This window comes from Plectropomus leopardus, chromosome 8 (genome assembly GCF_026936395.1).
Source record: "Plectropomus leopardus strain MGB_pleo_1.0 chromosome 8, ASM2693639v1, whole genome shotgun sequence".
Lineage (NCBI taxonomy): Eukaryota > Metazoa > Chordata > Actinopteri > Perciformes > Serranidae > Plectropomus > Plectropomus leopardus.
In genome coordinates this window covers 20,041,353-20,065,447 of record NC_142183.1, presented here as the reverse complement: position 1 = coordinate 20,065,447, position 24,095 = coordinate 20,041,353, and the positions used below count along the sequence as shown (strand labels likewise).

The 24,095-nt window shown below is 40.6% G+C and overlaps 6 protein-coding genes across 6 annotated transcripts; all 6 read left to right on the top strand.

Moving 5' to 3' along the window:
• The first annotated feature begins 3,908 nt into the window (after window positions 1–3,908).
• Window positions 3,909–5,822, top strand: LOC121966988 (protocadherin gamma-A2-like). Its single transcript, XM_088081428.1, has 2 exons — window positions 3,909–5,270; window positions 5,814–5,822. The coding sequence occupies exons 1-2, from the start codon at window positions 3,909–3,911 to the stop codon at window positions 5,820–5,822; spliced, it is 1,371 nt and encodes a 456-aa protein (XP_087937554.1).
• A 274-nt stretch (window positions 5,823–6,096) lies between these two features.
• LOC121963313 (protocadherin gamma-A7-like) lies at window positions 6,097–9,076 on the top strand. Its single transcript, XM_088080645.1, has 2 exons — window positions 6,097–6,736; window positions 8,021–9,076. Exons 1-2 carry the CDS (start codon window positions 6,332–6,334, stop codon window positions 8,783–8,785), a joined length of 1,170 nt encoding a protein of 389 aa, XP_087936771.1. The 5' UTR covers window positions 6,097–6,331; the 3' UTR covers window positions 8,786–9,076.
• Window positions 9,077–9,428: 352 nt separating this feature from the next.
• Window positions 9,429–12,817, top strand: LOC148188914 (protocadherin gamma-A2-like). The gene is made up of 2 exons (XM_088080643.1): window positions 9,429–10,036; window positions 11,324–12,817. The coding sequence occupies exons 1-2, from the start codon at window positions 9,638–9,640 to the stop codon at window positions 12,146–12,148; spliced, it is 1,224 nt and encodes a 407-aa protein (XP_087936769.1). The 5' UTR covers window positions 9,429–9,637; the 3' UTR covers window positions 12,149–12,817.
• A 321-nt stretch (window positions 12,818–13,138) lies between these two features.
• Window positions 13,139–15,875, top strand: LOC148188913 (protocadherin gamma-A7-like). The gene is made up of 2 exons (XM_088081082.1): window positions 13,139–13,805; window positions 15,099–15,875. Exons 1-2 carry the CDS (start codon window positions 13,416–13,418, stop codon window positions 15,873–15,875), a joined length of 1,167 nt encoding a protein of 388 aa, XP_087937208.1. The 5' UTR covers window positions 13,139–13,415.
• A 1,230-nt stretch (window positions 15,876–17,105) lies between these two features.
• On the top strand, window positions 17,106–20,036 carry LOC148188912 (protocadherin beta-4-like). The gene is made up of 2 exons (XM_088081083.1): window positions 17,106–17,515; window positions 18,809–20,036. The coding sequence occupies exons 1-2, from the start codon at window positions 17,128–17,130 to the stop codon at window positions 19,639–19,641; spliced, it is 1,221 nt and encodes a 406-aa protein (XP_087937209.1). The 5' UTR covers window positions 17,106–17,127; the 3' UTR covers window positions 19,642–20,036.
• LOC148188911 (protocadherin gamma-A7-like) lies at window positions 20,031–23,591 on the top strand. Its single transcript, XM_088081081.1, has 2 exons — window positions 20,031–21,300; window positions 22,594–23,591. Exons 1-2 carry the CDS (start codon window positions 20,911–20,913, stop codon window positions 23,434–23,436), a joined length of 1,233 nt encoding a protein of 410 aa, XP_087937207.1. The 5' UTR covers window positions 20,031–20,910; the 3' UTR covers window positions 23,437–23,591.
• The last annotated feature ends 504 nt before the right edge of the window (window positions 23,592–24,095 follow it).

Genomic DNA, 24,095 nt, shown 5'->3' with positions numbered 1-24,095 from the left:
ACAGTGTGGTTGACACTATTGGACAATGATAGAAAACTGTGTCAGTTTAACAGCATGGCTAAATTTAATTAACACAAGCATCGATGAGTACTCAGTGTTTTTTCAACACTGAGTGGAGTTTAGTTTTGTTTTATGGAAACGTCTTGTGCCGAGTGAGGAATGAATTGCTTCGAAACTGCTCACACATCATATAATGTAATTCTTAGAGAGGGGAATTTGTCGTGAAACCTTTAAGCTGCACTTCTTTATGTGTACGAAGCAGGAAATAAGCATTTAACACATCAACAACTTTTTTTCATTACCAATATTTCCAATGCAGATATTCAAATGAAACTGAGACCAGACAAATATGTTGTCAATAAAACTGCATGGATTAAAAAAAGAAAAAATAACATTCCAGTCCATAAAAAACAATAAAGTAGAATGACGCAGGAAATAAAGTACTGAACACATGCAGTGAAACTTATGTTGGCCTAATACTGTGTTTACAATGCCAGCTTCAAGATGCTTCCTGTATGAAGAAACTAGATATGATTCTTGTGTTCTTCTTTGGTTTTAGTATGGTAAACTGATGTTGGATTTGAACTAAGTTGATAATTAATTAATGACACTCCTCTAAAAGATAACATCACAGGACAGGGGCTGGTATGACAGGCTCGTTAAAGAATAAGAGAATCATCTGTAATGTGATATAAATGCTCATAAATAGACCAACTCTAATCCCAAAGTTGTTTTTTTTTTTTTTTTTAAATTTTTTAACTTTGGGTTAAATTAGAGGTGAGCTGTCTTTGTATATCAGCATTTCAACACATCTAAGGTACTTACAGTTTACAGTCAAAGTTGTGTTCTGAAGACTGAATTTAAGAACAAAACATGGCTTTACTCTATGTTTGCTTACAATGATATAGAGTGAGCAGGTCAGAGCTGAGCAGGTTGAGCTTAAGCTTCAGTGACACCGTCTTATTTGTATTTAACAAAAACATAGTTATGTAGTTTACCTTGAGTAAGTCAAGAAATAAAAAGCTTTATGCAACTGATGAACTTGAACATCTACCTGGATTCAGACTATATGCTAGATGTAAGGCCTTGTGTGAGTGTGTTTTGCTCAAAAGAAGTCTTGGTATTTGCCTACAGCATTTAGTGATGACTTATGAGGGCAGAATGACATGATCACCATGTCTGATGTGTGTCACAAGATCAAGCTATTATGTCAGTCTTTATTTCACTATGGATATGTATGTAATTCATCTGAATGTAAAAATTATGTGACAAGCTGTGTGAGGAATTATACTAACAGTTTTCCTTTTTCCCTCTCTTTTCTTCTTTCTATGCACACTTGATGGAAACTTCCATTTCAATACAGCAGGTAAGAAATTTTTCATTTTTTTCTCTTTAAAAATGAAACACAGCTGACCCAGAATGAGTTTCCATACATTTTCCATGTCTTGTCTTTACTCTCTCTCTTCCTCTTTTCCTCTGTGTCTATTTTAACACACACGGACTAGACAAAAACCAACGAGCAAAACTATCATCTTAAATGTCTGAAAGAAACAGCTCTTCCTGAATGCTTCTTTGAGTCATATCCATACAAGAGAGAGATTTTTTAGCAGCAGTCTTGCAACACAGACAACTGCAATGCTCTTATTTTCATGTGCTGTGTGATTCCACCCGAGGGTTTAAACTTTATGAATATTAATCACCTTGCTGTGCAGTCATTGCCTGAATAATGCACAATCATGATGTGCAGAATGTTGTGCTCTGCGGCAGTATGTGCTAATATTGTGTGTGATCAGGGGGACGATGCACGGAACTACTGTCACCTATTAAAAATAGGCTTTCTTGCTTGTACAAACATCGCAGCTGCATAGAGAAGAAATATACTGCTGTGGAATTTGTCAGTATTTGATCACGCTTGTAGATAAATCTTGCAGTGCCTGATGGGAAATCCAGTGCTCAAATGTAGGTCACAGGATTTATCTGTCAGATTGGATCAGGAGAGGAAGGATTATCTATCTATCTATCTATCTATCTATCTATCTATCTATCTATCTATCTATCTATCTATCTATCTATCTATCTATCTATCTATCTATCTATCTATCTATCTATCTATCTATCTATCTATCTATCTATCTATCTATCTATCTATCTATCTATCTATCTATCTATCTATCTATCGACAACTCTGCACCGTTTGACTCTGTTTATGTGTACGTCCACAGCGTGTTCTTAACGTTGTTTAAAATAATCGTTAGCTCTTGCATTTGAGATTATGGAAGATGTTATATATTAAAAGGACCTTCAGATAAGTTGTGTTACTGGAAACCACCTCTCAACACAATGCAAAGTATTCCCAGGCTTACCCACTTTTATTTTTACTGAATTTATTTCTAAATCTGGTGACAACGGACAGTTCTGTGTGTAATCAGATACCCCAAAGCATAATAATTTAGTGGCATCTTAGACAGACTTTTCGTATTTTTTGCCTCTTTTATTCTTCACTTAATTCTGATGTTGTACAGTCGGAACATTAAAGGAAATTGGCAGGAAGTGCTTGTTTTGATTATGCGGAACAAACAATTAAAGCACTGGTCCACACCAATCAATGGTGTTGTGTTAGCTAGTCACTGTTGGTGGTGCTGTTGCCTAAGCAGACTTTCTGTATAACAGCAGCCTTAGCACAAGTCGCCGCCCGTCTTGGGGGAAAAGGGCGATTGTTGTGTTAACACATCCTTCAAAGCGCTTTGGTGGCGTTGTGTGGATTTGACTGAAGACTACAATATATACGGTCCACGTTGTGAGCAAGATACGAAGTTTCTCTCCCTGTAGGGATAGCTGTTCTTTTTGGATCCAATTTACATGGGAAAATGGTTACTCTGAGGAGCAAGAGAGCCTCGCTGGATTGGAGAGTCTCCATTTTTCTTTTCTGCCTTGTTGCTGCGGTTAGCGGACAAATACGTTATTCTATACCAGAGGAGATGAGGAAAGGGCTGTTTGTCGGAGACGTTGCAAAAGACCTGGGCTTGGATGTGAAAAGGTTGGTTTCTGGTCGGGCTCGACTTGTTATAGATGATGATAACCAATATGTCGCGCTGAACCAGAACAAAGGGCATATTGTTGTGAATGAAAGAATCGACAGAGAAAAATTATGCGCCAAAAAATCACCGTGTAGCTTTAGTCTAGAAATTGTACTCGAAGATCCACTTGAATTGTTTTCCATTACTATCGAAATACAAGACGTAAACGATCATGCTCCGGCGTTTCCCAAAAAGGAGATTAATTTGGAAATAAGCGAATCGACGCCTACAGGGACTGTATTCTTGCTGGATAGCGCAGCTGATCCAGATGTAGGAATAAACTCGCTGCAAAGTTACTCTTTAAAGGAAAATCGTCATTTTGTTCTCAAACAGCACAGTCGGGCAGACGGTAGCAAATATGCTGAAATGGTGCTTCAGAGTGGTTTGGACCGCGAGAAACAAAGCGAGCACACCCTTATATTAACAGCTGTAGATGGTGGGGAACCGCAGAGATCGGGGACAGTAAAGATACATGTATCTGTTCTGGACGCCAACGACAACGCGCCTGTTTTTACGCAGTCAGTATACAAAGCATCCGTTTTGGAAAATGTTTTGCGAGGCACAGTCATTGCTAGAGTCACTGCAGTAGACGCGGATCAAGGTTATAATGGTAACGTTACATATTCTTTCACGCACTTAGAGGAAGATTCATCCTGTCCTTTTGAAATAAATTCGTATACAGGAGAGGTTAAACTCACAGGTGACATAGATTACGAGACTTTTCCAAATTACGAAATAAACCTTCAAGCCAAAGATCCATGGGGTGTAGCCGGCGCCAGCAAATTAATAATCGAGATAGCAGATGTGAATGACAACAGTCCAGTAATCACAATGGCTTCATATTCGGGGAAAATTTCAGAGGATTCAACTCCCGGTACAGCTGTGGCGTTGATTAGTGTCCAAGACAAAGATTCCGGTAAAAATGGACAGGTTCAGTTAAATATAGATGAAAATCTTCCTTTCAAAATTAAATCGTCTCGCCGAAATTACTACACATTGGTCACGGAGCAAAATCTCGATCGAGAAAAGCGTTCCAAATACAACATCACTCTCACTGCCACAGATGAGGGCTTTCCTGCCCTATCAAGCAGAAAAACTGTCGTTTTAGACGTTACTGATATCAATGACAACGCTCCAGCTTTCAACCGAAGTGTTTACAGCACTCAAGTAATGGAAAACAATTCTCCAGGTGTCGCTCTCTTACAGATTCACGCAACTGATCCAGATCAGGGCCAGAATGCACGAATATCATATTTTCTTATTGACGGAGAAATTAATGGAAATCCAGCCTCCGCATATTTCTCCATTAATACGGAGAGTGGAGTCATCCAGTGTTTGCGTTCACTTGACTATGAACAAGTCAAAGAGTACAAAATACGAGTGAAAGCGCAGGATGGAGGATCACCACCTCTAAGTAGTAACACAACAGTCATTGTAAGTGTCCAGGACCAGAACGACAACCCTCCTCAGGTGCTGTACCCAGTCCAGACTGGTGGCTCTGTGGTGGCTGAGATGGTGCCTCGTTCAGCAGATGTGGGCTATCTGGTGACTAAAGTGGTGGCTGTTGATGTGGACTCTGGACAGAATGCCTGGCTCTCCTATAAACTGCAGAAAGCCACAGACAGGGCGCTGTTTGAAGTGGGCTTACAGAATGGAGAAATCAGAACTATCCGCCAAGTGACTGATAAAGATGCTGTGAAACAAAGACTGACTGTTATAGTGGAGGACAACGGGCAGCCCTCTCGTTCAGCTACAGTCATTGTCAACGTGGCGGTGGCGGACAGCTTCCCTGAAGTGCTGTCTGAGTTCACTGACTTTGCACATGACAAGGAGTACAACGACAACCTGACTTTTTACTTAGTGTTGGCTTTGGCTGTAGTTTCCTTCCTCTTCATCACGTGTTTGGTGGTTATTATATCAGTGAAAATCTACAGATGGAGACAGTCTCGCATCCTGTATCACTCCAATCTGCCTGTGATTCCATATTATCCACCACGTTACTCAGACACTTTGGGGACAGGGACTCTGCAACACGTGTACAATTACGAGGTGTGCAGGACGACTGACTCCAGAAAGAGTGACGTCAAATATGCACAACCATTGAGTCAAAGTTTGCTTAGTGTGGATGACGCTGGAACTGAAACACTGCAGAATGGAGAGCAGTCATCAGCAGTATCTCACATGTCTACTCTGGTAAGTTGGTCTGTTTATTCAAATCCAGTAAATTCTTACTGTGCATCTGAGCATTGTAAAGTGTTGTGAGAAGGCTCACGTTCATATGTTTGTTCTGATTGTTTTGGGGACATTAGTCACATAAAAGCCATGTTGCAAAATGTTTTTGGCACACAAATCGCCTGCTCTACAGCTCTTTCGCTATCCATGGTGCTGAAGTGCTGCTCTGCATATTTACGACGTAGCTATTACTTGACTTCGCAGTTCCCCTTTGAATTTAATTTCACAATTTGATGACCAATACTATTACTACTATTACTACTATTAGTACTACTACTAACAATAATAATAATAATAATAATAATAATAATAATAATAATAATAATAATAATAATAATAATAATCATTGTTGTCACCATCAAAAAGCTAGTATTTAGTGACTAAATGATTTCAGAACATATTAGGGGTTGGTAAATATTTCTTCTACAGTTTCCTGGTAATTTGTCAGTGCACTGACCTTAGAGTTAGACCTCATTCATCGTTATCTGTTTATTTATTCTCAAGATACCCTAGGCTTCTTTTGATCTCATAAAGACAAGGTTACATTTCTCATTCTGCCCACAGCAAAAATGCTGTGAATTGAAAATATTTGGTAGATGCCTCTTGGCAATGAAAAATAGCCTTTTCTTTATATTAATTCAGTTTCCCTAATTCGTGAAGAATAGACATGCCTTGATTTAGATTAAAAGCAATCATTAGTGTTTGTTATTGCCAAATATACCAACTCTGGAGAAAATATCATCCGACACTGGATGTAAGAGTTCCATATTTTAGCCTCTAAGTGACGCTGTTGCCTGGTAAATCAATTATATCGTGCTGTATGAGGTAGAGCTGTTCCCTCCCCTGTCAGTGCGTTACACAAGAGGAGGTGATGTGTATTTCATAAAAGCTGGGGCTCATCGGAGACACAGTTGATTTCCACTAATATCGCTAATCTAAATAACCCTGGAATTGTATGCGTTTTCCTCAGTCAAATGAATTTTTATTCCTTTGTTCTGTTTGCTTGAAGACCCTGTTTTGACATGGCATTTAAAGAACATTCCCGAGACGGAGGAGAAAGATGGCGATCGTTTGGACAATTGCGAGGGGCAGTGTATCTGTCTATTTTTCAATTTATTTTTCTGTATCAAGCGGAGGCACAAATCCGGTATTCGATCCCAGAGGAGATGAAGAAAGGCTCCCTTGTTGGTAACGTAGCACAAGACCTTGGCTTGGATCTGAAAAGACTTCGTTCAGGTCGGGCCCGCATCGTGACCGGAGACAACATCCAGTACACCGAGCTGAAGGCAGACAAAGGGACTTTAGTTGTCAATGAGAGAATAGACCGAGAGCAGCTTTGCGGAGACGTAACGCCGTGTAGCTTTACCTTTGAGATTTTATTGGAAAACCCCATGGAGCTGCACCCTGTCACCATAGAAGTATTGGACGTAAACGACAACAGTCCCACTTTTGAAAACAGCCATTTGAAATTTGAAATAAGCGAATCAGCTGTGCTCGGTTCCCGTTTTGTCTTAGAGAGTGCGGACGATGCTGATGTTGGCAAAAATGGTCTGCAGAATTACATTTTAACTCCGAACGACAATTTTGCTTTGAAACAACATGTCAACCCAGACGGCAGTAAATATGCTGAAATGGTGCTTCAGAAACCATTAGACAGGGAAGAACAGCCACGCCTGTCTCTAAAACTGTTGGCGGTGGACGGCGGAAATCCACAGAGATCGGGTACCGTAAATATAGATGTAAACATTCTAGATGCCAATGATAATGCCCCTGTGTTTAATCAGTCTGTGTATAAGGCCACGGTAATTGAAAATGCACCAAAGGGAACGTATGTTGTTACTGTGAATGCAAGCGACATAGATAGCGGTTCATACGGACAAGTAACTTATTTCTTGTCCAAATCAAAAGCAGGAGTAGCTGACTTGTTCGATATAGACGAGGCTACTGGAAGAATATATGTGGCAAAGGAAATTGATTTCGAAAAAGACAAGAAAATTGAGTTCCGTGTTGAAGCAAAAGACCATGGCGGACTGACAGATTCCTGCAAAGTTGAAGTCGAGGTAATCGATGTAAATGATAATGCTCCGGTCATTAACGTCATGTCATTCACGAGTCCTGTGTCAGAAGACTCCCCTGCTGGTACCACCATTGGAATAATTAATGTTAAAGACCTTGATTCGGGTGAAAACGGACAAGTAAGGTGCACGATCGAAGGCAATGTTCCTTTTAAAATTAAATCCAATGTAAGAAATTATTATGCGTTGATGACTGATGCTGCATTAGATCGTGAAAAAATGTCAGAATGTAACATCACTGTTATTGCTTCAGATGCAGGATCGCCTCCTCTCTCAAGTAAACGAAACTTTTATCTTAGGGTCTCCGATGTCAATGATAATGCTCCAGTATTTCCAAGAGGCTCTTATAGTGCATTCATCTTAGAGAATAACTCTCCAGGTGTATCTGTACTTAGTGTTAATGCTAAAGACCCGGATGAAAACCAGAACGCTCGGGTTTCCTATATTTTAGAGGAGTGTGACATCAGCGGATCTCCTGTTTCTGAATATGTTTCTATAAATGCAGACAGCGGAGTAATACACGCAGTGCGCTCATTTGATTACGAGCAAATCAAACAGCTGGTATTTGCCGTCAGAGCTCAGGATGGAGGCTCTCCTCCACTCAGCAGCAACGTGACTGTAAAATTAATAATCCAGGACCAGAACGACAACCCTCCTCAGGTGCTGTACCCAGTCCAGACTGGTGGCTCTGTGGTGGCTGAGATGGTGCCTCGTTCAGCAGATGTGGGTTATCTGGTGACTAAAGTGGTGGCTGTTGATGTGGACTCTGGACAGAATGCCTGGCTCTCCTATAAACTGCAGAAAGCCACAGACAGGGCGCTGTTTGAAGTGGGCTTACAGAATGGAGAAATCAGAACTATCCGCCAAGTGACTGATAAAGATGCTGTGAAACAAAGACTGACTGTGATAGTGGAGGACAACGGGCAGCCCTCTCGTTCAGCTACAGTCATTGTTAACGTGGCGGTGGCGGACAGCTTCCCTGAAGTGCTGTCTGAGTTCACTGACTTTACACACGACAAGGAGTACAACGACAACCTGACTTTTTACTTAGTGTTGGCTTTGGCTGTAGTTTCCTTCCTCTTCATCACGTGTTTGGTGGTTATTATATCAGTGAAAATCTACAGATGGAGACAGTCTCGCATCCTGTATCACTCCAACCTGCCTGTGATTCCATATTATCCACCACGTTACTCAGACACTTTGGGGACAGGGACTCTGCAGCACGTGTACAATTACGAGGTGTGTAGGACGACTGACTCCAGAAAGAGTGACTGTAAGTTCGGCAGAGCCGGTAGTCAGAACGTGCTGATAATGGACCCCAGCTCTACAGGGACGATGCAGCGGATACAGAGTGAAAAGAGCATCCTGGATGAACCAGACTCTCCTCTGGAGGTGAGATAAAATGTTTGGCTTCGTGTGTTTTCCCCCCTTTGCCCTCTTTCTGTATCAAGTCGCACTGTTGAAAAGCGTTGCACTGCTTGGAGTCATTTTCAACCCCATGGACAGCATCTCAATTAGCATCGCCGTAAAGACATGCTTTGTCTGTTAAAGTCTTAATCGATGTAGCTTTGAAATGTGAAAACCATTCCAATTGAGTTGTTTGTCGTTAATTTTTATTTGTTTATTTATTTTACAAAAGTGGTGTGTTGTGGGCGAATTGTTTGAGAATTAGTTTTCTATTTTTGTCTTATCTTTGAGTGGTCCCTATGTGTTATATATATATGATGTGTTATATATGATTTAATTTGCCCGGGTAAAACGTGCTTAATATATATTAAGCACGTTTTACCCTGGCAAATTACATCATGCCAGATTCCGTTTGAAAGTATATATATATACTGTATATATATATATATATATATATATATATATATATATATATATATATATATATATATATATATATATATATATATATATATATATATATATATATACTGTATATATATATGACTGAGTGTGGTGAGGTATTTATTGTATGTTCACAGTTCAGACTCTAAGGGACGCTGTTGGTTAGTGAAATAATTTCTGTATTATGTCGTCACTCACTCCATCCCCCGATTGACTATGCAGAGAGGAATGATCTTTGTATTTTGTCGAGGTTAGAGGGACGTAAGAGACAACATGGTCTCACAAACTTGAATGTGAAAGTTGAAAACGTGTTTGAATCTAACAAAAAAAGAAGATATATCAAAACCAGCTTCAGCGTCATAACAGCTGGATATCAGTTTATTTTTTTCATTATTTGTTGCCATGATGGCAGCTCGAGGATCCCTCGCCTACATCTGCGCAAAATGGCGATTGTCTTTTGGATTGCGACGGCACATCGAACTGGTGATATTGCTGCTTCATGTGGTAAACATGGTAGGTGGTCAGATTCGTTATTCTATACCAGAGGAGATGAAGAAAGGCTCTGTTATCGGTAATGTGGCGCAAGATCTCGGTTTGGATCTGAAGAGGCTTCGTTCTGGGCGGGCCCGTATCGTGACCGGAGAAAATATTCACTACACCGAGCTGAAGACAGACAAAGGGACTTTAGTCGTGAACGAGAGAATAGACCGAGAGCAGCTTTGTGGAGATGTAACACCGTGTAGCTTCAGCTTTGAGGTGATTTTAGAAAATCCAATGGAACTGCACAGAGTAACTATTGAGGTTTTGGATATAAATGATCACGCTCCCATTTTCCCGAATACAGATAAGCCTATCATACTCGAAATAAGTGAATCCGCTGTAGCTGGAGTGCAGTTTCCACTGCAGAGTGCAGAGGATCTGGATGTGGGACAAAACGCGTTGCAAGATTATATTTTATCACCGAACGACAACTTTATTTTGAAGCAACATGCAAATCCAGATGGAAGTAAATATGTTGAAATGGTGCTCCAGAAATCTTTAGACAGAGAACGACATCCTCATCTGTCTTTAAAATTAATCGCAGTTGACGGAGGAACACCACAGAGATCTGGCACAGTAAATATAGATGTTAATGTGTTGGATGCTAACGACAATGCTCCCGTTTTTAACCAGTCGGTGTATAAAGCATCTGTGATGGAAAACACCATTAAAGGCACTAGTATTATTACAGTAAATGCCACAGACGCTGACAGTGGTTCATATGGACTCATTACTTATAGTTTGTCTAAGACAAAAGGAAGTGCTGCAAATATATTCACCATTGATGAAGTCACCGGAAAAGTGTCAGTGTCTGGTCAGATAGATTATGAAAAAGACAAAAAGTACGAGGTGAGAGTAGAGGCAAAAGATCACGGCGGCCTAACAGGAACAAGTAAAATTATATTTGATGTTTTCGATGTCAACGACAATGCCCCAGTTATTAATATTATGTCATTTTCCAGCCCAGTATCCGAGGATGCACGCCCTGGCACAACGATTGCCATTTTGAACATAAAAGATGCAGATTCTGAAAAAAATGGGCAGATAAAATGTTCCATAGATGGCAAACTTCCCTTTAAGATCGAATCCTCTCTAACTAATTATTACAATTTGATCTCAGATCAATATTTTGACAGAGAATCCGTCCCAGAATATAACATAACAATAACAGCCACTGATTTTGGATCTCCACCACTTTCTAGCTCAACAAAATTAAATCTTAAAATTTCTGACGTAAACGACAACGCCCCACTATTTGATAAAAACAGCTATTCTGCTTACGTCACAGAGAATAATTCCCCTGGAATTTCCATATTTGCTGTCAGTGCACGAGACTCTGATTGGAATCAAAATGCCAGAATCTCGTATCTTTTAGAGGACACACAAGTCAGTGGTAGTCCAGTTTCTACTTATGTGTCTTTAAACTCTGAGACTGGTGTCCTCAGCGCGGTTCGTTCTTTTGATTATGAGCAAATTAAACAACTTCAGCTAGTAGTCAAAGCGCAGGATGGAGGCTCCCCTCCACTCAGCAGCAACGTGACTATAAAGTTGATTATCCAGGACCAGAACGACAACCCTCCTCAGGTTCTGTACCCAGTCCAGACTGGTGGCTCTGTGGTGGCTGAGATGGTGCCTCGTTCAGCAGATGTGGGCTATCTGGTGACTAAAGTGGTGGCTGTTGATGTGGACTCTGGACAGAATGCCTGGCTCTCCTATAAACTGCAGAAAGCCACAGACAGGGCGCTGTTTGAAGTGGGCTTACAGAATGGAGAAATCAGAACTATCCGTCAAGTGACTGATAAAGATGCTGTGAAACAAAGACTGACTGTTATAGTGGAGGACAACGGACAGCCCTCTCGTTCAGCTACAGTCATTGTTAACGTGGCGGTGGCGGACAGCTTCCCTGAAGTGCTGTCTGAGTTCACTGACTTTACACACGACAAGGAGTACAACGACAACCTGACTTTTTACTTAGTGTTGGCTTTGGCTGTAGTTTCCTTCCTCTTCATCACGTGTTTGGTGGTTATTATATCAGTGAAAATCTACAGATGGAGACAGTCTCGCATCCTGTATCACTCCAATCTGCCTGTGATTCCATATTATCCACCACGTTACTCAGACACTTTGGGGACAGGGACTCTGCAGCACGTGTACAATTACGAGGTGTGCAGGACGACTGACTCCAGAAAGAGTGACTGTAAGTTCGGCAGAGCCGGTAGTCAGAACGTGCTGATAATGGACCCCAGCTCTACAGGGACGATGCAGCGGATACAGGGTGAAAAGAGCATCCTGGATGAACCAGACTCTCCTCTAGAGGTCAGTTTAATATGTTTCTCCGTCTGTTTGCCTCTTTTGTTATTTATCTTTTTTTAGTTTCACTGATAAAAACTGTTGCACTATATGCCGTAAGTTTCAGCACCACGGACAGCATCTCAGCTGGCAGACATGCCGTTGAAGTCTTTGTAGATATTGCTTTGAAAGGTCAAGACCAGACCCATTCAGGTTTTTCGTGTGATTTTTTTCATGCATTTATTTTACAACAGTGTAATATGTCAGTGTCATCCGTCTACGCAACACTTAATGAAAACGGTCTGATTTTATAATGTTTAATTTGCTCGCTGGGGACTCAAGGATACTGTTATCATGGTTTACGTGGCATTAAAGCATTTGGAAAAGTTTAAATGAAAATACAGTGTCAGTAAATAACGGACAATGTCAGGGTGATAATGTCATAAAAAGATACCGGGAAAACACACACACACACACACACACACACACACACACACAAACACACACACACACACACACACAGAAACACAAACACATACACATACACACCTCGCGACCACATACTTTTGGTTCACATTATTAAAGTCATCAGCCGCCCCCCTTTATCTGCACGGCATATTACCGTTTAACATGTCCAAATACAGAATTGTTGGATATTAACGAATTTTATAGGGAAGTGCTGAACTTTGAAATCTGTATTGATAAGACCTCGCAACCTACAAAATCATTGTATAACATCATTTTTATAGTTCAATCGTTTAAACATCGAGACATTTATATAACCCGCTTACTTTTTTTTCTTTTACATAAATGACTTTTTTTCTGTAGCATCGAGTTTGCTGTGTAAGAACTGTTTGAGAAAAAGATTGAATTACTGTTATTTTTAAGTTCTCTTTTTGTATTTATTTTTTAAACAGAATTAGGCGCAATACATTATGCCGAGTTGGAACTTGTTTTAATTAACTCATACTTTATGTATAGACTTTTCAGTGTGATTTCAACAGCAGATTGGGGTTTGTTTCGTTTTTTTTGCGTCAGATATTTAGTGTGGTAGAGGACTTATTTGATGCTGAGTTGGGAAGAGAACGGACTGCATATTCAGCTTTTAGACTCTAAGAGACGCTGTTGGTCAGTGAAATAATTTCTGTGTTATGTCGTCACTCAGCCCATCCCCTGACTGCATATACAGCGAAAAAGACTCTGTTTTCTGTCGAGGTTAAGCTGATGTAAGAGATGGTCTCACAGACTTGCAGTAAACATTGAAGACGTGTTGGATCAAACAGATATATCGGAGCCAGCCATACCATCATATTAACTGGATTTTAGTCATCTTTTTGTTTTTGTTGCTACAATGGCAACGTTAGGATTTATCACCTACATATGCGCAAGATGGCGATTGTCTTTTGGATTGCGACGGCAAATAGGACTGCTTATGTTGCTGCTTCATGTGGTAAACATGGTAGGTGGTCAGATTCGTTATTCTATACCAGAGGAGATGAAGAAAGGCTCTGTTATCGGTAATGTGGCGCAAGATCTCGGTTTGGATCTGAAGAGGCTTCGTTCTGGGCGGGCCCGTATCGTGACCGGAGAAAATATTCACTACACCGAGCTGAAGACAGACAAAGGGACTCTCGTCGTGAACGAAAGAATAGACCGAGAGCAGCTTTGTGGAGATGTAACACCGTGTAGCTTCAGCTTTGAGGTGATTTTAGAAAATCCAATCGAACTACACAGAATTACTGTTGAGGTTTTGGATATAAATGATCATGCTCCCGTTTTCCCAAATAAAGAGAAGTCTATCAGTTTTGAGATGAGTGAATCAGCTGTAGCTGGAGTGCAGTTTCCTCTGCGGAGTGCAGAGGATCTAGATGTGGGACAAAACGGGTTGCAAGATTATATTTTATCACCTAACGACAATTTTATTTTGAAACAACATGCAAATCCCGACGGTAGTAAATACGTTGAAATGGTGCTCCAGAAGCCTTTAGACAGAGAGCGAAATTCTCATCTGTCTTTAAAATTAATCGCAGTTGACGGAGGAACACCACAGAGATCTGGTACAGTAAATATAGATGTCACTGTTTTAGATGCCAACGACAATATTCCGGTTTTTAACCAATCGGTTTATAAAGCTTTTGTGATGGAAAATACTATAAAAGGCACTAGTATTATTACAGTAAATGCCACAGACGCTGACAGTGGTTCATATGGACTCATTTCTTACAGTTTGTATGAGATGAAAGGAACCGCAGCCGATATATTCAGTATTGACGAAAATACCGGTACAGTTTCTGTGTCTGGTCAGATCGATTATGAAAAGGACAGAAAATATGAGGTCAGGGTAGAAGCAAAGGATCAGGGTGGTTTAATTGGAACAAGTAAAATTATATTTGATGTTGCTGATGTCAATGACAATGCCCCAGTTATAAATATCATGTCATTTTCCAGTCCCCTGTCTGAGGATGCGCGTCTTGGTACAACTGTGGCTGTTTTCAACGTAAAAGATGCAGATTCTGAGAGAAATGGACAGATAAAATGTTCCATAGATGGCAAACTTCCCTTTAAGATCGAATCATCTCTAACAAATTATTACAATTTGATCTCAGATCAACGTTTTGACAGAGAATCGGTTTCAGAATATAACATAACAATAACAGCAACTGATATGGGGTCTCCTCCACTTTCTAGCTCAACAAAGTTAAATCTTAAAATTTCTGATGTAAACGACAACGCCCCACTATTTGATAAAAGCAGCTATTCTGCTTACGTCACAGAGAATAATTCCCCTGGAATTTCCATATTTGCTGTCAGTGCACGAGACTCTGATTGGAATCAAAACGCCAGAATCTCGTATCTTTTAGAGGACACACAAGTCAGTGGTAGTCCAGTTTCTACTTATGTGTCTTTAAACTCTGAGACTGGTGTCCTCAGTGCGGTTCGTTCTTTTGATTATGAGCAAATTAAACAACTTCAGCTAGTAGTCAAAGCGCAGGATGGAGGCTCCCCTCCACTCAGCAGCAACGTGACTATAAAGTTGATTATCCAGGACCAGAACGACAACCCTCCTCAGGTTCTGTACCCAGTCCAGACTGGTGGCTCTGTGGTGGCTGAGATGGTGCCTCGTTCAGCAGATGTGGGCTATCTGGTGACTAAAGTGGTGGCTGTTGATGTGGACTCTGGACAGAATGCCTGGCTCTCCTATAAACTGCAGAAAGCCACAGACAGGGCGCTGTTTGAAGTGGGCTTACAGAATGGAGAAATCAGAACTATCCGTCAAGTGACTGATAAAGATGCTGTGAAACAAAGACTGACTGTGATAGTGGAGGACAACGGGCAGCCCTCTCGTTCAGCTACAGTCATTGTTAACGTGGCGGTGGCGGACAGCTTCCCTGAAGTGCTGTCTGAGTTCACTGACTTTACCCACGACAAGGAGTACAACGATAACCTGACTTTTTACTTAGTGTTGGCTTTGGCTGTAGTTTCCTTCCTCTTCATCACGTGTCTGGTGGTTATTATATCAGTGAAAATCTACAGATGGAGACAGTCTCGCATCCTGTATCACTCCAACCTGCCTGTGATTCCATATTATCCACCACGTTACTCAGACACTTTGGGGACAGGGACTCTGCAACACGTGTACAATTACGAGGTGTGCAGGACGACTGACTCCAGAAAGAGTGACTGTAAGTTCGGCAGAGCTGGTAGTCAGAACGTGCTGATAATGGACCCCAGTTCTACAGGGACGATGCAGCGGATGCAGAGTGAAAAGAGCATCCTGGATGAACCAGACTCTCCTCTAGAGGTGAGATAAAATTTAGTGTTTCCCAGTTATTCTCTTTCTATATGTAATGGCATTGATGACAACGTTTCACTAAGTGGAGTCATTGTCAGCACCATGGACAGCGTCTTTGTTGGCCTCACCATATATACTTTGTCTGTAAAGTCTTCATAGACATAGCTTTGTAAAAAAAACAGCTTCGTTAACAAATCCCATTTCAACTTCGTTTATCTACGTCATATTGCCTAAATGCGTTTTCCGGCAGGTAATACTGTGCTAGTAATGTCCCAATGTAATTCTGACACACAACGTGTTGCTGCAAAAGTTCTGATTTTGTTGCATACAACATGCTTTCACGAAACAGAATTATGCTGTTATTATGGTTTGCGTTGGGCATTTAAGCACCTGAAAAGTTTTAAGAAAGAATACAGTCACAGTAAATTAATGAAAATGTCCGGATGAGTGATATCAAACTGCAAAACCCGGATCTCGCTCACATTCTTTGGTTTCACAAGATTAAATTAATTAGCGTTCCACCTACTTTTGCATGGCACATTGCATTTAAACATGTCCTAATACACAAGTCTTGGATATCAACGTATTTTACTGGCGATAGCTGAACTTCCACATCTATATTTTCAAGACTATGTAACCCACTGAATGGTTGTATCAAATCAAGTAATGTAATCAAATGGTTTATACATACACATTTTCATTTATCATACCTTCTTTCTCTCTGACAGCAATTGCTTTTTATCTCGAGTGTGCAGTAAAATAATTATTTAAGATTAAGACTGAATTTAAGTTTTTTGAACATGTATTTTGTGTTTAATTTTTAAATCAAATGAGGTGTAATACATTGTGCTGAGTTGAAACTTGTTTTAATTTACTTATACTTTATGGAGATACAATTCCGTGTGATTTGAACAGCAGGTTGGGATTTGCTTCAGTTTGTCTGCTTCAGAGATTTATTGTGGTAGAGGACCTATTTGATGCTGAGTTGGGATGAGAACGTACTGCATGTTCATCTTTTAGACTCTAAGGGACGCTGTTGGTCAGTGAAATAATTTTTGTGTTGTGTCGTCATTCAGTCCATCCCCTGACTGAATGTACAGCGAAGAAGACTCTGTTTTCTGTCGAGGTTAAGGTGATGTAAGAGATGGTCTCACAGACTTGAAATAAACATTGAAGGCGTTTTTGGATGTAATCGGTAAACTGATATATTGGAACCAGCTTTGCCGTCATATTAACTGGATTTCAATCATCTTTTTACTTCTTTGCTGCCATGATGGCCACGTTGGGATTAATCATATGTGCAAAATGGCGATTGTCTTTTGGATTGCGACGGCAAATAGGACTGCTTATGTTGCTGCTTCATGTGGTTAACATGGTAGGTGGTCAGATTCGTTATTCTATACCAGAGGAGATGAAGAAAGGCTCTATTATCGGTAATGTGGCGCAAGATCTCGGTTTGGATCTGAAGAGGCTTCGTTCTGGGCGGGCCCGTATCGTGACCGGAGAAAATATTCACTACACCGAGCTGAAGACAGACAAAGGGACTCTCATCGTGAACGAGAGAATAGACCGAGAGCAGCTTTGTGGAGATGTAACACCGTGTAGCTTCAGCTTTGAGGTGATTTTAGAAAATCCAATCGAATTACACAGAATTACTGTTGAGGTTTTGGATATAAATGATCACGCTCCCGTTTTCCCGAATATAGATAAGTCCATCAACCTCGAAATAAGTGAATCAGCTGCAGTTGGAGTGCAGTTTCCACTGCAGAGTGCAGAGGATCTGGATGTGGGACAAAACGCGTTGCAAGATTATATTTTATCACCAAACGATAATTTTATTTTGAAGCAACATGCAAATCCAGATGGAAGTAAATATGTTGAAATGGTGCTCCAGAAACCGTTAGACAGAGAACGACATCCTCATTTGTCTTTAAAATTAATCGCAGTTGACGGAGGAACACCACAGAGATCTGGTACAGTAAATATAGATGTTAATGTGTTGGACGCTAACGACAATGCTCCCGTTTTTAACCAGTCGGTGTATAAAGCATCTGTGATGGAAAACACCATTAAAGGCACTAGTATTATTACAGTAAATGCCACAGACGCTGACAGTGGTTCAAATGGACTCATTACTTATAGTTTGTCTAAGACAAAAGGAAGTGCTGCAAATATATTCACCATTGATGAAATCACGGGGACTGTTTCTGTGTCTGGTCAGATCGATTATGAAAAAGACAGAAAATACGAAGTGAGAGTAGAGGCAAAGGATCACGGCGGCCTAACAGGAACAAGTAAAATTATATTTGATGTTTTCGATGTCAACGACAATGCCCCAGTTATTAATATTATGTCATTTTCCAGTCCCCTGTCGGAGAATGCACGTCCTGGCACAACTGTGGCTGTTCTGAACATAAAAGATGCAGATTCTGAAAAAAATGGGCAGATAAAATGTTCCATAGATGGCAAACTTCCTTTTAAGATCGAATCCTCTCTAACTAACTATTACAATTTGATCTCAGATCAACATTTTGACAGAGAATCCGTCCCAGAATATAACATAACAATTACAGCCACTGATTTTGGATCTCCATCACTTTCTAGCTCAACAAAATTAAATCTTAAAATTTCTGACGTAAACGACAACGCCCCACTATTTGATAAAAACAGCTATTCTGCTTACGTCACAGAGAATAATTCCCCTGGAATTTCCATATTTGCTGTCAGTGCACGAGACTCTGATTGGAATCAAAATGCCAGAATCTCGTATCTTTTAGAGGACACACAAGTCAGTGGTAGTCCAGTTTCTACTTATGTGTCTTTAAACTCTGAGACTGGTGTCCTCAGTGCAGTTCGTTCTTTTGATTATGAGCAAATTAAACAACTTCAGCTAGTAGTCAAAGCGCAGGATGGAGGCTCCCCTCCACTCAGCAGCAACGTGACTATAAAATTAATTATCCAGGACCAGAACGACAACCCTCCTCAGGTGCTGTACCCAGTCCAGACTGGTGGCTCTGTGGTGGCTGAGATGGTGCCTCGTTCAGCAGATGTGGGCTATCTGGTAACTAAAGTGGTGGCTGTTGATGTGGACTCTGGACAGAATGCCTGGCTCTCCTATAAACTGCAGAAAGCCACAGACAGGGCGCTGTTTGAAGTGGGCTTACAGAATGGAGAAATCAGAACTATCCGCCAAGTGACTGATAAAGATGCTGTGAAACAAAGACTGACTGTTATAGTGGAGGACAACGGGCAGCCCTCTCGTTCAGCTACAGTCATTGTTAACGTGGCGGTGGTGGACAGCTTCCCTGAAGTGCTGTCTGAGTTCACTGACTTTACACACGACAAGGAGTACAACGACAACCTGACTTTTTACTTAGTGTTGGCTTTGGCTGTAGTTTCCTTCCTCTTCATCACGTGTCTGGTGGTTATTATATCAGTGAAAATCTACAGATGGAGACAGTCTCGCATCCTGTATCACTCCAATCTGCCTGTGATTCCATATTATCCACCACGTTACTCAGACACTTTGGGGACAGGGACTCTGCAGCACGTGTACAATTACGAGGTGTGCAGGACGACTGACTCCAGAAAGAGTGACTGTAAGTTCGGCAGAGCAGGTAGTCAGAACGTGCTGATAATGGACCCCAGTTCTACAGGGACGATGCAGCGGATACAGAGTGAAAAGAGCATCCTGGATGAACCAGACTCTCCTCTAGAGGTCAGTTTAAAATGTTGCTCTGTCTGTTTGCCCCTTTTGTTTTATACCTTCATGTACTTTCACTAATAAAAACCGTTGCACTGTATGCTGTAAGTTTCAGCACCATGGACAGCATCTCAGCTGGCAGACATGCTGTTTAAGTCTGTAGATATTGCTTTGAAAAGTCAAGACCAGTCATATTCAGGTTTTTCGTTTGGTTTTTTATATTTTTTTCCTGTATTTGTTTTTACAACAATGTAGTATGTCAGTGTCATCCATCTGTGCAACATTTACAGCAAAAGCTCTGATTTTATTATATTTATTTAATTTGCTCGCTGGGGACATAAGAATACTGTTATCATGGTTTACGTGGCATTAAAGCATGTGGATAGGTTTAAATGAAAATGCAGTCACAGTAAATTACGGACAATATCAGGATGATAATGTCATAAAAAGATTATGTCAAAACACACACACACACACACTCACACTCACTCACACACACACACACACACACACACACACACACACACACACACACACACAGACACAGACACACCCCACATACTTTTGGTTCACATTATTAAAGTCATCAGCCACCCCCCTTCATCTGCACGGCATATTACCGTTTAACATGTACAAATACAGAATTGTTAGATATCAACGAATTTTAGGGAAGTGCTGAACTTTGAAATCTGTATTGATAAGACCTCGCACCCTACAAAATAATTTCATAACATAATTTATATAGTTCATTTTTTTTTTTAAACATAGAGACCTTCATATAACTTTCTTACTTTTTTCTTTTACATCACTTACCTTTTTTTCTGTAGCATCGAGTGTGCAGTATAAGAACTGTTTGATAATAAGATTGAATTTCTGTTATTTTTAAGTTGTCTTTTTGTGTTTATTTTTTAAACAGATGAGGCGTAATACATTGTGCCGAGTTGGAATTCGCTTTATTGTACTAATACTTGATGGAGATACATTTCAATGTGATTTCAACAGCAGGTTGGGGTTTGCTTCAGTTTGTCTGCTTCAGCGATTTATTGTGGTAGAGGACTTATTTGATGCTGAGTTGGGAGGAGAACGTATTGCATTTTCAGCTTTTAGACTCTAAGGGACGCTGTTGGTCAGTGAAATAATTTCTGTGTTATGTCGTCACTCAGCCCATCCTCTGACTGAATATACATCGAAAAAGACTCTGTTTTCTGTCGGGGTTAAGGTGATGTAAGAGATGGTCTCACAGACTTGCAGTAAACATTGAAGACGTGTTTGGATCAAACAGATATATCGGAGCCAGCCATACCATCATATTAACTGGATTTTAGTCATCTTTTTGTTTTTGTTGCTACAATGGCAACGTTAGGATTTATCACCAACATATGCGCAAGATGGCGATTGTCTTTTGGATTGCGACGGCAAATAGGACTGCTTATGTTGCTGCTTCATGTGGTTAACATGGTAGGTGGTCAGATTCGTTATTCTATACCAGAGGAGATGAAGAAAGGCTCTGTTATCGGTAATGTGGCGCAAGATCTCGGTTTGGATCTGAAGAGGCTTCGTTCTGGGCGGGCCCGTATCGTGACCGGAGAAAATATTCACTACACCGAGCTGAAGACAGACAAAGGGACTTTAGTCGTGAACGAGAGAATAGACCGAGAGCAGCTTTGTGGAGATGTAACACCGTGTAGCTTTAGCTTTGAGGTGATTTTAGAAAATCCAATCGAATTACACAGAATAACTGTAGAGGTTTTAGATATAAATGATCACGCTCCGGTCTTCCCAAACACAGAGAAGTCTATCAGTTTTGAAATAAGTGAATTAGCTGCAGTTGGAGTGCAGTTTCCGCTGCAAAGTGCAGAGGATCTAGATGTGGGACAGAACGCGTTGCAAGATTATATTTTATCACCAAACGATAATTTTATTTTGAAGCAACATGCAAATCCAGATGGAAGTAAATATGTTGAAATGGTGCTCCAGAAATCTTTAGACAGAGAACGACATCCTCATTTGTCTTTAAAATTAATCGCAGTTGACGGAGGAACACCACAGAGATCTGGCACAGTAAATATAGATGTCACTGTTTTAGATGCCAACGACAATATTCCTGTTTTCAATCAATCGGTGTATAAAGCATCTGTGATGGAAAACACCATTAAAGGCACTAGTATTATTACAGTAAATGCCACAGACGCTGACAGTGGTTCATATGGACTCATTACTTACAGTTTGTCTAAGACAAAAGGAAGTGCAGCAAATATATTCACCATTGATGAAATCACCGGAACAGTTTTTTTGTCTGGTCACATCGATTATGAAAAAGACAGAAAATATGAGGTCAGGGTAGAAGCAAAGGATCAGGGTGGTTTAATTGGAACAAGTAAACTCATATTTGATGTTGTTGATGTCAACGACAATGCCCCAGTTATAAATATCATGTCATTTTCCAGCCCCCTGTCCGAGGATGCATTACCTGGTACAACTGTGGCCGTTTTCAATGTAAAAGATGCAGATTCTGAGAGAAATGGACAGATAAAGTGTTCAATAGATGGCAAACTTCCCTTTAAAATCGAAAAATCTCTAACAAATTATTACAATTTGATCTCAGATCAACATTTTGACAGAGAATCCGTTTCAGAATATAACATAACAATAACAGCAACTGATATGGGGTCTCCTCCACTTTCTAGTTCAACAAAATTAAATCTTAAAATTTCTGATGTAAACGACAACGCCCCACTATTTGATAAAAACAGCTATTCTGCTTACGTCACAGAGAATAATTCCCCTGGAATTTCCATATTTGCTGTCAGTGCACGAGACTCTGATTGGAATCAAAATGCCAGAATCTCGTATCTTTTAGAGGACACACAAGTCAGTGGTAGTCCAGTTTCTACTTATGTGTCTTTAAACTCTGAGACTGGTGTCCTCAGCGCGGTTCGTTCTTTTGATTATGAGCAAATTAAACAACTTCAGCTAGTAGTCAAAGCGCAGGATGGAGGCTCCCCTCCACTCAGCAGCAACGTGACTATAAAGTTGATTATCCAGGACCAGAACGACAACCCTCCCCAGGTTCTGTACCCAGTCCAGACTGGTGGCTCTGTGGTGGCTGAGATGGTGCCTCGTTCAGCAGATGTGGGTTATCTGGTGACTAAAGTGGTGGCTGTTGATGTGGACTCTGGACAGAATGCCTGGCTCTCCTATAAACTGCAGAAAGCCACAGACAGAGCGCTGTTTGAAGTGGGCTTACAGAATGGAGAAATCAGAACTATCCGCCAAGTGACTGATAAAGATGCTGTGAAACAAAGACTGACTGTTATAGTGGAGGACAACGGGCAGCCCTCTCGCTCAGCTACAGTCATTGTTAACGTGGCGGTGGCGGACAGCTTCCCTGAAGTGCTGTCTGAGTTCACTGACTTTACACACGACAAGGAGTACAACGACAACCTGACTTTTTACTTAGTGTTGGCTTTGGCTGTAGTTTCCTTCCTCTTCATCACGTGTTTGGTGGTTATTATATCAGTGAAAATCTACAGATGGAGACAGTCTCGCATCCTGTATCACTCCAATCTGCCTGTGATTCCATATTATCCACCACGTTACTCAGACACTTTGGGGACAGGGACTCTGCAGCACGTGTACAATTATGAGGTGTGCAGGACGACTGACTCCAGAAAGAGTGACTGTAAGTTCGGCAGAGCAGGTAGTCAGAACGTGCTGATAATGGACCCCAGTTCTACAGGGACGATGCAGCGGATACAGGGTGAAAAGAGCATCCTGGATGAACCAGACTCTCCTCTAGAGGTGAGTTATAAAAATCCTCTTTTACCCCTTTGCGCCTCTTTTTTCTTCCCTTTTTTAAAATTACACCTCGTTTAAAAAAAAAAGTTGAAGATTACACTCTTACTTTCAGCACCATAGACAGCGCCCCTGTTTGCTGATCTCTTTTAGTAAGAATTCTGTTTCTGCATCCCTAGTAATGCTATTATGCATTTTACATAAGCTTTTGTAACATCAAATTGAATATGTGCACATGTGCATACATTTCCATTTTTAAAAACTAAGTCAAGAAGTTCTACATGAAATTCAAATATGTATTAAGTGACTGCTGCATTTGTCTAAGTCTTCCAATAGCAAGCCTCAAGTGAATGGCTTGTTTTAATTTAATCGTCATCTTTGCGATTTTTTGAATGACAGCATTGATATTTTCAGATTTTGTACTTTGTGTTGAAGTCTGACGGTTAAGATTGTGGTTCACTTTCTTCAGTTGTATGGTTCTCTTCAGTCGAATGGCAAGTTGATTCGCTACTGGATCTTAATATTATATTATATTTATTTCTTTGATTAATACCATTCTATGGTTTAAGTTGTCACCGCTTGTCTTCCAAAGATGATTGCCCCGGTGCACAATTACATTTGTCATATGTTAGCTCATTTGTTTCAGTTTTGACGACATCGTTGGTATCATTTGTCCCTTTAAGGGAAATTGCCGGTCTTAAATTACTATGACATGTTGAATTTACAGTTATATTCCTTCC